General features: G+C 39.5%; 1 protein-coding gene across 3 annotated transcripts in view; it reads right to left on the reverse strand.

The window, feature by feature from the left end:
- HHAT (hedgehog acyltransferase) overlaps nucleotides 1-13598 on the reverse strand; it is a 148345-nt gene that overhangs the window by 101183 nt on the left and 33564 nt on the right. For all 3 annotated transcript variants that reach the window (XM_074537125.1, XM_074537126.1, XM_074537127.1), the window contains exon 9: nucleotides 13150-13185. In XM_074537125.1, coding sequence (XP_074393226.1) covers nucleotides 13150-13185 — 36 coding nt within the window. The remainder of the gene's footprint in view (nucleotides 1-13149; nucleotides 13186-13598) is intronic.

Raw genomic sequence — 13598 nt, forward strand, 5'->3', positions numbered from 1 at the left:
TTCTAATGTTGAAGCCTAATGGCTTCTAAGTATAAAACACTATATTCCCTTTCACATTGCTTTTTGTCAGTTCTATAGATTCAGAGGTGGTTGTTCTGCAAAAGCTGCCTGTACTTTGACAATAGGCCCTACCATCCAAAAAGTATGAAACATTTCATCCACAATTTAAGCACTATCAAGTGTTTAAATCACAAATTGGAAGATCCCATTTTTCAGAAATGCAGGAGTGTATTTTGTCCAGCCACGGCTTGCTACTAGTGCTACAGACAGCAATTTGGAGGCATGTACTTTATTCTTGCAATGATAATGAATGCAAAATCCCTCTTTATGCTGATCATACAAATATTGGTTGTCACCAGATAACCAATAACTTAAAATACAATTTTTATGAGTTATTTTGTTAGTCCAGTTCAAATCACAGTGAGGGGAAGAAATCATAACTATTGTCAAAACATGTTTCCACAGAGAGAGGGAGATAAAGGAGGTTTCCATGGTTACTTTGTTAACCATGCCCATTTTGCTGCTTACATAGTTTATAAACAAGACACTATAAACAAGAAGAAATGAAATATTTATTAAGATCTACATAACAGAAAGCTCCCACCATATGTCATGTCTGTTTCAACAGCTGACTGTCCAGTGGAGCCCTAAGACACACTGACCTTTACTCACTGCTGGTGCTACCAGGTGCATCATATAGGACAAACCCCAACTGAATGTTCACACAGGAAGCCCTTGACCCAAGTTCATTCACTAACATTTCATCAGTCATTTATTTTCAGTAGAAGATGATGCCTTGCCTTGAAACCAATGATAAAACTGCAGTTTTCTTGCATGTAAGTAAAAGCTCGTGCTTGGTTATCAGCTAAAACTTACTGATCATCAAAGGCTGCTCTCCAGTTCTATCAATTTCAAAAGTTGCGGTTTTAATCATTTACTTCTAATTTACTCCTAATAAAGAAGTAGTTCTTATCTCAAGTCATCACCATAAATGAAAGGTTAATTCTGTATAACAGCACTTTGAAGCAAAAATGTCATCTAAATCAGGTCATTTTATTTCCTATAAACTTTTATTTTAACTAGGCTTCTTATTGCTTGGAGGAAGGATGGCATGAACTTTGTGGTACCACTAGTACTGGGAAGATTCCAGACATGCCACCAAAAGCTCAGAAGTTCTATAGGGAGAACCCAGCACGGAAAATTCTGGAGGTATTTTGGAGTCCTTGATGTTTGGATACCAACGTCATTCAGTCAAGAGGCAGCACTTGGCCTTAGGTGTAAACAGCAATCACACAGCAGCACAGCTCACTTTGGGAGTGACAGCAGTCCTGCAGTACTGATCCCAACAAAAAGTGCTAATTAGAATCATGGAACTGTCTAGTTTGTAAAAGACTCTTAGGATAATCAAGTCCACTGCTGAATCCACCATCAAACCTTGTCCCTAAGCACCATGACTACATGTCTTTTAAATACCTCCCGGGATGATGACTCAAGCATTACAGTACAGTCTACTTACATAACATTCAGAGACAGACATATTTTTTTTCTAAGAAGCAACATTTTTCCTGCTGTGTTGTAGCTAAAGAGTGTTCTGGAAATTTGTGTAGCTTAAACACTATCAGCCTGTCTACCATCCTACAGGCAATTCTATATTTCACTGTTGCTTTGTGTTTGCAAAAATTTCTGTCCATGACATGCTTACTCTGTTAGACAATCTGTGAATTTTGCAGAGATCAGCTAATCTCTTCTCCATGGCAGGATCAACTCTACTTAGGTTACTCTTGAACAATATTTGCCCTTGAGCTGTTGCCACACTCTGAGGGCATTCAAACAAGAACTTTTACCTGAGCAAGACATGGCCTGTTTTGAATCTCCATTTCCATCCATCCAGGAAATATATTTTACATATATACATGTATTTCTAATACATATGTATATATGCACACATATACACACACATGTACATATATATGAGTGACCCAAAGAAAAACACTACTGTTCTTTACATTAATGTCAGTTCCCCATCACTGGTCAAAAAATTGAAGACTGCATTTAAAACTACTGTGCTTCACTAGTACATGTCCAATATTTAATATTTTCAGAGCAATAGTCTAATCCAGATTTGCTAAGCAATTCATTGTACCAAAATGCTAGATACATTTTAAATAATCTCTAAATCTACTACAGCTGTCTCTGAAAGCACTAGCACAGAGAATACTGTTATCCCTATAGCTACAGGAGATAATGCTCATTACATAGCATTAGTATTCACAAAAAATTGTAGAGCAATAGTTATTACTTATACAACCTGATTCTCTTTACATCAGTCAATTCGGAATTCTTCTTTATTTAATGTGTTTTTTCAAGTTTGGGATTACATCACGGAACTCAGGCGAGCAAACTGCATTTTGCTGTTCACACAGAACAGAGCAGCAGAGGATGGTTGGAAAGTGGAATCAACTTTTCAAGTATCCAGCTACGTTGCTTGCAAGAAAGTGATAAATCTTCTCCAGGACAAAGAAAGCAAGAACCATATGACAGCTGACAGTAAGAATTATCCTTTGGTTGCCATGACTTAGCTTGTTTTTCAGCACTGCACGGAAGTACTGCAATTACATTTTGGGACTGGAATAGGAAGCCTACAGTATGTTATTTTACTCACTTATTTCAGACAGTAAGATAAACAGAAGCCTGAAGCTTTTGACCCTTCACTGCTTCAAAAGCATGAAATCTATGCAATTATTTATTTGTCACCTCTAAGATGGAAGTCTGCATGAAATTTTGATTCACATAGCGTAATTTCTTTAGGAGCTAGGAAAGGAGAATTTCCCCTTAAACAACACACCATAACATATTTTCAATGATGTTAACTTGTGTATTTTATACATGCTCTCTTGATTTTACCTGAGCTGCTTAAAAGAGCACTTTTTACTATAGTTTCCTATCTACATATATAACCCACCTAAATGTATGCAATTAAGAGCACATACAGACTGAAATCACTTTATTTCCTTTTTTGGGCTCTAAATTCATATCTGCAATAGGACAAGTCTAAATCCAATAGTTCCTTCCTGTCCTGTTTTATCATCTGTTCTTGATGTTACATAAAGTGCTTACACTAAACATCACTGAGCTCTTATATAGCATTCTTAATCCATAGATCTCAAAGTACTTTACAAAGGATGACCATTATCCTGCTTCATCTATGAAAAGAAAAAACACGGACATCTTCAGGATGAAATTCGGATCTCACTAAATTCCCACAGTGAAGCTGGAATTGCACCTCTATGACAGCACCACTGGTCAGCCAAAACAGCATTCATCTCTGCAGATGGATTCCAGAGCCTTCCATAACACTGATGGCCTGTAAATTGCACTCAGCAATTCCATACACCATTTAGGCATCAATCCAGACAGAATAAGGTTTTCAATATGGTATCCTATCCAGCTTGACAATCACTAAAACACCTCCCACCCCACACAGGCAGCACTTTTAAACACTGTACTTCACCCCTCTCTGCTTACAGCTCTAAACACACCAACATTACCATCAGTGGTGGAAATAACTGAGTCAAGTGCTGGGCTTGGCCTTTATTACTGAAATCAATACTGCTTCAGACAGATACATTGGCACCAAGGTCTGATGCTCCCACTCAGGCGTCTGAAAGAATTTTCACCTCCACACAAACCTCAAAACTACCCAATCTAGGTGATCTACCCGAATTAGGTATGAGTTATCAAACCTCCTGCTTCATCCTTCCTTCTTTTTCATTTGTTTCCCATGTTTGCACTTTGCACCTTGCTCTAAGTTAGATGTTCAAATTCACAAGACTGCTTTAACTCTATAAACTCTCCTGTACCATTCAGAGAACCTGGGACCAAGTAGTGGAGATTAGGACTGAAAGCAGACTATGTACTAAGAGCCACATGATTTACCAGGGTATCAATCTGCTTGAAATACTGCAGGGCCATAAAAGAAGGATGCTCTCTCTCTATTTCAATAATGCACCTGATGATGCTGTACCCAGATATCATGACATGAGAAACCTATGTAGCTTTGGATTACATGTAGAGGGGTTATTGCTTTGACATGTTGTATCACAACCACCTCAAATCTACTTCTAGACCCAGGCAAGGTGAAGCGAGCTGACCCTGTGCACACAGATGAGCCAAAGACCCATGATCTTCATGAAAGGATTCAGAACACTTCTGTCTCCATAACACTCCACACAATAAAGTAGCCAAGGAAGAGAAAGGTATGCAAGCTTCCCTGCCCACAGGGATAAAGGGAATCATTCTGTATTCTCTGGTGCTAAGCTACACAGGTTATTCTGAGCAATTCTTCCTAAAAGCTTGTATTTTATACCAACTACCTCCTGTCTGATCTGGTGCTTTCAGGAAAAAAAGGCACAAAGGCAGAGGAGATTGTATAATAGACCGCATCTCCTAGAATGCACATCTCCTAAAGCGGGACCATCTTCCAAAAAACAGGCGAGCAGCCTGATGGACTCGCATGCCATTCCCCAAGAGGTTCTAGAGAAAGCCGAGCCCGACCGCCCCCGGGCAGCAGCGCAGCAGGACTCGCGGCCAGCCTGGGGCTGCCGCCCGCAGCAGCTCCCGGTGCCACGGCCCGCAGCAGCTCCGGGGCCGCCGCCAATCCCTCAGCAGCTCCCGGTGCCACGGCCCGCAGCAGCTCCCAGAGCCGCCGCCGCTCCCTCAGCAGCTCCCGGGGCCGCCGCCGCTCCCTCAGGGCCCGGCCGGCGGGTGGGGCAGCAGCGCCCCCCGGCGGCGGCGGCGGCACAGCGCGGGCCCCGCCGCCGCTCCCGAGCGTTGCCCCGGGGCCGGAGCAGCCGCCGGGCAGAAAGCGCAAAGCCACGGGCACCGAGGGATTTATCTTCTCCCGCACGCGGCAGGGAGCACAGGCGGGAGGCTCGGCACACCGCGGGGTGGATGGACGGTAAGCTCAGAGCAGCAGCAGGGCCGGCGGCAAAGATTCACTCTGAGGCGTGTGCTGGCTGCGATGGCATTTACTGAGTTGCATACAACTAATTTACCAGAAGCTAGAGTAGAAAAGAGTACTCTTTTCATCCTATCTTTTTCTGGCTCTGGTCTACATCTTAACAATTCCACTTTGAAGAGCATGTGGGTTTCTGCAACACAACATACAACAACTTTGAGACTGAAGTTTATACCAGCCCCATCCTCCTATATGAAAGCTGTAATCATGTCTCTCAGCATGCTAAAGTACAAATATCTACCACAAGAAGAAAAAAAGACAACGTTAAAAGAGTAAAAGACAAAAGAATTAACCAAAAAGCAAAGAAAATTAAGCAGATTTCTGTAAACTTATACTCTATGTGATCGGAAAATTTACATATGCTTTGCTTCAACTAGAAGTGCTTGGTGGAAGCTGATGCAATACATAAAAATATAAGATGCAAAGTCCCTCAGACTGAAATCACATGTGAACTCCAGCCAGATTCTGGCACTTAAGGACAAAAGGTTCCTGTGACATAACTTCCTGGACTACACAAAGAATAAATTCAGAATCCTTAAAATCACAGGTGGTTCAAGACTGCTGAGCACCCACTTTCTTCCAATACGCTGAAATGCAATATTTGATGCAGCTCTGCTAAAATACTCTGTAAAATTATTTGAAAGTAGCATGAGCTGAATCTTTAAATACTTTGTGTTTCACAGTGTATTTCTTACTCATAGATAGTAATTCAAACACCCTGCAACAAAAATAACAAACTGTTTTAATTCACAGTTGCAACACAAACATGATGAGATCTGTACATTGTTAATCCCAACTTCCCCACTCCAACAGTTTAAGTTAAATGTCACATTTACATAACTTTACATAAAGATTCAGTTTTGTTTATACAAACCCCAACTTTATTTTTGCAACATGCTCTACACTAATTCATTATATAACAACAGATTGTTTGCTGTTAAAAAAAAAAAGTTTCATTCTGAGAAGGTGTTTGAGACTGCAATTCCTCTGAAGCAATTTAGCACTTAGTCTTTACTACTGTTTCATCAAGTTTTTGAGGTTGGCTTGTTTTAAAACAAACAAGGTATTTTGGACACTATAAGACACCTCAACTGATTTCACACATCATGGTCACTTGTACAGTTCACAATTGTGCTCATTACACACACAGGAGAACACTCACAGAGCCTCCCAATGCAATCCACAGGAGTTTAACTATAGACTTTTAGCAGTGGTCATGTTGGTCTAAAAAATTGGAACATTTTAGAAGATTCCAAGCACTATCCAGCTTGTTGGTTTTTACTGAGGTTTTTTTTTTCCTTTTTATTAACACCACTTCACTCTCATCACTGCTTTCAATAGGAACACATTTAGACCAGTGCTGATCCATTCAAAAATTACAAACAACAGCAAACATTGTGAGACTTCCAGTGCATCTGAAAGCAGAGCTCACAGGAGTCAGTCTGTAATACAGCTGCATGTAACTGCAGTATTTATAAAAACAGCTATACTTTTCAACTTCTCCATGCAGACATCTCTAAGGATGCTGCTATTCTCTTCTGTTTTAAAACTTTAAAATGATTTTTGCAGAAACACTAAGGACCCATATTGAAAGTAAGAAAGAATTCTCTAAGCTAATACCACTTCTTCACAGCAATGAAATAAATGCTTTAACCTTAAAATGATAATTTAAATTAGACATGAAGCCAATTCAATCACATCTATTGATTACAACAACTGTGTTTATTGCAAACAAGACTACATATTTAGGTTTAATTTATGCTAACAATCACAAAATTTCAAGTAAGCCCCTACAAAAGCTGTTCAGCACATCACACCACATCTACATCACAATGTTCCCAAATATGGGAAGAATCACCACTTGCAAACAGCCCATTTCTGTGTAGTCTGCTCCAGAACTTTGTATCACAGCTGGACACTCCAGACTGAAAATACTGCTTCTGCTATCTCCACTGGCTTTATCTGCACTTTTCCAGAGGAGTACAAAGATCCCAGGAATTCAAGACTAGAATACTTACTAGAGTCTCACAGCCTGCAAGTCTCCTTGCTTTGCAAATAGGCTAGGATTTGGAGGCAGAAATGACCCAAAAGAGAATTTAAGTACAGAAGTTACACATATTCTACACCCAGAGGTCCTACCTGCACATGACAAACAAATTACCAGTAAGCATCACTGGATCCTTCCCCTGGAAGCCTATCAGTAGATTTAAATGGAATGATGCAGTGCATCACGTGCAGCATTAGCAGTTTTTACTGTCTATATTACTTTGATGATTAAAGATAGATATAAATTGTTTTCCTTTATCCAGACACATTACTGTTCACTCAATACTATTGTATAAGCACTGATTCAAGTGAGAAAAATGAGATAGATACATAAAATTGTCATAGACATACCACAGGTTATACTAAAGAAAATAGTATTTTTTTATTCTGTAGGTCTCCCATTGACACAGGTACACATAAAAGTCAAACAAACAGATCTGCTCCAACCAGTCATCCAGGACTTTCAGGGAAAGCAGTACAAAGCTTTGGCAATACCGGTTAGGATTAACCTTATTTGGAATAGACCAGCCAAATCCATAAAATGCAGAAATTGTTCTATAGGGCACCACCTTTTCCTCTGAAGGAAGGCGAGTGCAGCACTGTAGCCATATTTTATGGCAAAAGGCTGACTAAAATGCCAGCCTGAAAAGAGAAGTTCCAAGGGCAAAAACTACTAAGGAATTACAGGTGATGGCACAGGACGACAAAGTTGGTGTATTTGTATCCACACCACCTATGAGAAACGAGTGGCCTAGTGGTGTGAAGGACCCCCAGGAGCACACACAAATTTGTGTTCTAGGGAAAACACTGGGGTTTGCTTCAGAAAACAGCTTGGGCATACACTGTTGTGAGAGTTGGGACTGCTCATCTTAGAGAAGACTCTAGAGAGACCTTACTGCAACCCTTCAAGATTTAAAGGGGGCTTACAAGAAAGATGGGGACAGATGCTGAATAGAGCCTGCTGCAACTGGGCAAGGCATAATGGCTTCAAGCTAAAAGAGGGTAGATTCAAACAGACTGAAGGAAGAAAACTTTTATTATAATGGGGGTGATGAAACACTGGGACAATTTGCTCAGAGAGACAGTAGATGCCTCATGCCTGGAAATATTTGAGGTCAAGTTGGACAGGGCCCTGAGCAACCTGACCCAGCTGAAGCTGTACCTGCTCATTCCAGGGTAGGATGGGCTAGGCAATCCTTAATGGCCCCTTAGGACAAAAACTATTGGATGATTCTATGACTGCTGTGCATGCTTTAAGGCTCACTAGGTATCCAGGACACAGAGTGAACCAAAAAGTCAAATCTCTTGACAAAACAAAGAAAAAATAATGCATCCTTGGGATAGCTAGCACTTTCAAAGGCAGAGGTGTCTATCCACATATCTTTATCAATGCTGCTGGAGAAAAGTGGAATCTCATTAAAACTGCACTGTCTAGTCCAACTACAATGTATTAGCACATCAATGGTATTTTATGGGCAGCTACAATCAAAAGAGCAGCAGAGATGAATAGCATTAGCAGTGGTATTTGGTTCCCAAGAGAGGGCCATGTGCTACTCTGAACCTCACACAGAATCTGTGTCCAGCTCTTGGAGCCAAGAATCACCACTGGGGTTACCTAGCAATGGAGTTGCTGCAGCATACGTTGAACTTCCAAGACCTGTGTGCATTAAAGAGAAAGGGGAAGCTCAGAAATTTGGGGGTTGTTACTATGGAAAATTTTGTGTGTGTTGGGGTTTTTTGGTCAGTTGTTTTTGCGGGGTTTTTTCAATGCAGTGATTTTTAAGCAGGAGCATAGATTTCTTTGGCTTGGGACAGCTTGAAGACGTGGGATCCCACGGGATTCCACAGCAAACTAATACAGCAGTTGAGCCAGATGATGAACAGATTTTTCCATTTCTTCTTTCATAATCATACCTTAGCTAGAACCATAATTCCCTCTTTCACCATGGGATCATTCTGCCCTTATACAGAGGTGTCCTTTTCCTAACTAAAAATCAGTAGAGGTCACCACACAGTAGATTTTGATCCTAAAGGTAAACAGTGCCATGCTTTACCTGAGAAAACTTAAAAAGTGGGTGATTTCCAAGTCATGTATTCAGAGTACCTTTGCACCCAGGACTAAGCTAACCTAAATTACCTGCAACTCTAAACAAGCTGAAGTAATTGCAAACCATGGGGTGAGCTAACAGATGGATGCCTTTTGGAGACACTGGGGGTGCGTGGTCCTGCAGCTCTCTTCAAAGCCAGATCTCTACTGAAATGAGTATGATTCACACTTTTTCAAAGGCACAGCAGAGCTGAAAGCATAGAGATTTTTCAAAAGAATCATGCCTGCAGGAACTGTCATTCTTCCCCACTGTCTTCATCAGTACTGTCCTAAAGGAAGTCCTGTTTGGCATCAGGACTGTAAATATTCCCACAAGTTAACAATTTTATTTCATCCAATGCCCTGTTCTCAGCACTGGATGAAATGCCTAGATAAAATAGCTTCAGTGAGCAAAGAGCAACAGGCAGCCTCTCTTACTCTTTCTCCTCTAAACTGCTATGCTAAAGGCTATTTCTATATATTTTTAACTCTGAAAATACACCTATTGCTCCATTCTGAGAATGCTCTGATTTAGGAGAAAAAGAATTGTTTTTTCTGAAGTCACATTGGAAAAATATGTATATATTACATTTATATAGCACTAATATATACTACTCATGTGTAGTACACTTTGTATAATACTCATGTGATTTAAATACATGATTATTAATTTTGGTAATCCTAAAGTAGTAACAAATAGGTTCTTTCACATCATTGTGTGAAAACATTGGGAAAATAACCTTTCAAGTATAGTAGTATATTTTCCATTAGTACTACCAAACCTCAGTTTTCATCAAAAAAGTACTGATCCTTCCCTGGTGAGTTTCCAGAATCCCTGCTTCAAATATAATGGTATAGCTAACAAATGTTCAAAACCCAGATCCCCACATACTCAATGGCACTTTACTTTCACAAATACAAGTTCCATGATACCACTTGATTTCAGCTTGCAAGCAGTAATTAAAAATCTAGTCCCAGAATCCAGTTCAGTCCAAGTCACAACACATTACACTATATGTACTTATCCATAGTGCATTTGAAAACATGGTATTTTTAAACTTTTCCAGGCTATCTTAGAAGAGCATCAAAAGTACAGTTCAAGACATAGACAGGTGGAAAATTATTTTCTATTAATGTTTTACTAAGAACAGAGAAAAAACCTTGTGTAGCTGTAACTCTTTGTATACTTTGTGTCCTGCTTCACTTGGAGAAGCCATTGTGTATACTAGGCTAACAGTACATACAGTCCTAGTTCCTTCAATCAGCATTTAATTAGGCAGATAGTCCTTTTAGCAGAGACTATTTTTAATTTTGTTGGCCCCACACTTTCTATTTGCAAGTGTCCTACTGGGTTCCCTGTTCCATGGCAGGGTCGAGCCATTATACTTAAAATAATATAATTTCTTTTTCATTTCAAATCCCACCTCATAGACTTTCAATGCTTCCTGCAACTCAGGCTTGTTTAGGTTGAGGTTCTTTCTTTCCTACTGTTTAATTTCACATGGAAATGATAACTGTGAAGAGAACAGTCTAATATGTATGACAGATACCTTATGAACACAGGAGATGAACTGCAAGTTCTAGGGAGCAGAGACTGTCTAAGCAAAAAAAGGCAGTAACTTTCAAATATTCACAAGGCAGACCAACAGAACAGAGTAATATCAAATCTGTTTCCCACTCCAAAGTCACTCACTAAAAGGGATTTTTATTTTTTTTTAGTTGAGGAAACACCATGCAAAACTCATTCTGGTGCAACAGAAAATTACTTCCTCCTTAGTAGCACAGTTACAGAGAGAGCAGATGATGTAGGTAACAGAATAATTAACAGAGGGAGGTAACAGGCTGAAAATGTCTAAGTTAAGGTTAGAAGAGGAACTGCACAGCACACAGCTGGCTTAGAAAAAAAATCATACATGAGTCAAAGATGACATTCAACTCATGCCAATCCCATGACTATTTGCAGTTCAGGATCACACAACATACAACTTAAATACTGCATCTCCTTGGGAGATAAAGCAATGCTGTATGAGAGAATAATATAACACTCCTTGTACAAAGCAAATGAAAATATTTTACGGCAGAAGCATTACCAGGGTCTCAAACTTAGTACGTCAATGCTTACCAGGATTCTACTCTTGGTTAAGCAGCCATATGCATTCCCAGAAGACTTTCTTGGACACTCTTTCTTTTATAAAGTAGCATCTTTAAAACCATGTCTCAATTTGAAGATTACAATTTCTTATACAATTATTTACAAACAAAATCTGCTTGTCAAAATACAGGTGTAACTAATTTTGTAGAACTGATACCTGAATTTATGTTTTCAGTTGTCTGAGAACTCAAAAGCAGAAGTACATTCAGTAATATTGACACAATGGGAGTTGTCTGTTAAGCATTGTAATGTTACACAGAAAGAAATACACAAAGTCTACAGCTCAAAGGTTATGAGAAGTGGGTTGGCCTATGCAACCTTAAAACAAACCAAATTTTCCTTGTAACCTAGGCTTGTATGATCTCATACCTGGTGCCAAAAACCACTGCATTAAAGCCACAAGAACTCATGTGTGAAGGCTTAAGACAGCCTTTATCCAGGAAATATGACAAAGAAGCCTAAAATAAAAGTCCAGCAGCAAAGTCAACTTAAGGAAAGGCTAACACCACCTGATCCTTATGGTGGGACCCAACCAGTGTACTCTGATTCATACACACTGGGTTCATTCTTCCCATGTGGAGTTCTTCATTGATAGACATTGCAGTGGATGAAATAAGTGATAGAATTAATTCTCTAAGTGCCCAAAGACCACAGAAAAATTCATCCTTCACAGTACCCACTACACTTCTTTGTAAAGATGAGTAGATGGTAATAGGTATTGTATTAAAAATGAAGGCAAACATATTCTTGGTGAACATCTGTGACTTTGCCCACACAAAAAACTCTAAACAGCAAAACCAGTTTCTCAGTGTAGAATTCAAATGCATTAACCTCCCTTTTCTTGCTGAAGTGCCCTTCTTTAATCGCTTCATCTCTCTAAATATCATCAACCAAAGCACTCAAACAATGACTCCATTTTCCTTATTCATCTTCAGAACAGTCCATTGCACACATTGAATAGTTTTTCTTATGAGAATACATTACTCCCCTCCACATTACAAATTTTCTGTAGAATTCAAGCACTTCTTACAAGATATGAAGGTACTAGAGTTACCAATGGCAAAGAGTTTTTTTTAAAGCTTGTCTTCAGTGCAAGAAAAATTAAGATTTTCACATTTCACATTTTACTGAAGTTTTCTGAGTGTTCTCCTTTAGAAGTTCATTATAGAGTGACACTGAGTAGATTACAAAGATAAATAGTTACAGTTTTTCAAACTAAAAAATCAACAGAGGACAAAAGAAGAACTTACCACAGAAAGTATAAAGTAATACCGAATTCACATAGTGATTTCTGCTTATAACAACAGGAATTATTTTTATTGTTTTTGCTGGCATAGGGTCTGTTTCCTTCACAGCAGCTAATAAAGGGCTGTGTTTTGCACTTGTGCTGAAAATATAGGGATGCTTTTGTTACTGCAGAGCAGCCCTTGCACACAGTCAAGGCCTGTTTTGCTCCTCACATGACAGAGAAGTAGACTGGGAGGTGCATAAGAGGGAGGGGATACAGGCAGGACAGGTGACCCCAAGTGATATCCCACACCCTATGGTGTCACACCTGGCACACCAAGCTGGGAAAGAAGGAAGCAGTGAGGGAATGTTCAGAGTTGTGACATTTGTTGTCCCAAGTCACCATTACACATGATGGAGTGAATGAATTCCTTGTTTTGCTTTGCTTGTGTGTGGCTCAGCTCTTAATTTCCCTACTAAACTGTTCTGTCATCCCACAACTCTTCTCAGTTTTACCCTTCCAATTGTCCCCCATCCCACTGCAGGGAGTGAATGTTTAACCTCAGCTGAGGTTCAACCCCAGCAATTTGGGAGTGCAATTCAAAGCAAGTATTAGCTTACCGGACCAGAAAGCGATGCAGGCCAACGTCAAAACTTCTGTAAGAAAAAAAAATACACTAAATTTTAATTATTAAAAAACACTACTCTGTTGAGTTTTGTAGAAACACTGTGTTTCAAAACAATAATACCAAATATAAAATTACTAGAATTGATGCAGCAAAGAGCAAAGGTGTAACACACAACTTCCTTTCTGTAATGATGTGTGGAATTTAAGATGATCATCATATGAAAAGATTTAGGTGCATGTTAAAAAGCTCGCAAATCTCTTGTTGGAGTATTTGTTCAATGAAGTGTTAACATTCAGAGTATTATAACACACATAAAGCATAAAATATGTATATACTGTTACTGGAAATAATGTAAGCATCCTAGTCACCAGTATATTTTCTATTATATGCAAGTAAATCCTGTGTGCAAAACCGCTGTGGAGTCTCTTTCCCCTTTTCTGC

The sequence above is a fragment of the Zonotrichia albicollis genome, chromosome 3, assembly GCF_047830755.1.
Source record: "Zonotrichia albicollis isolate bZonAlb1 chromosome 3, bZonAlb1.hap1, whole genome shotgun sequence".
Taxonomy (NCBI): Eukaryota; Metazoa; Chordata; class Aves; order Passeriformes; family Passerellidae; genus Zonotrichia; species Zonotrichia albicollis.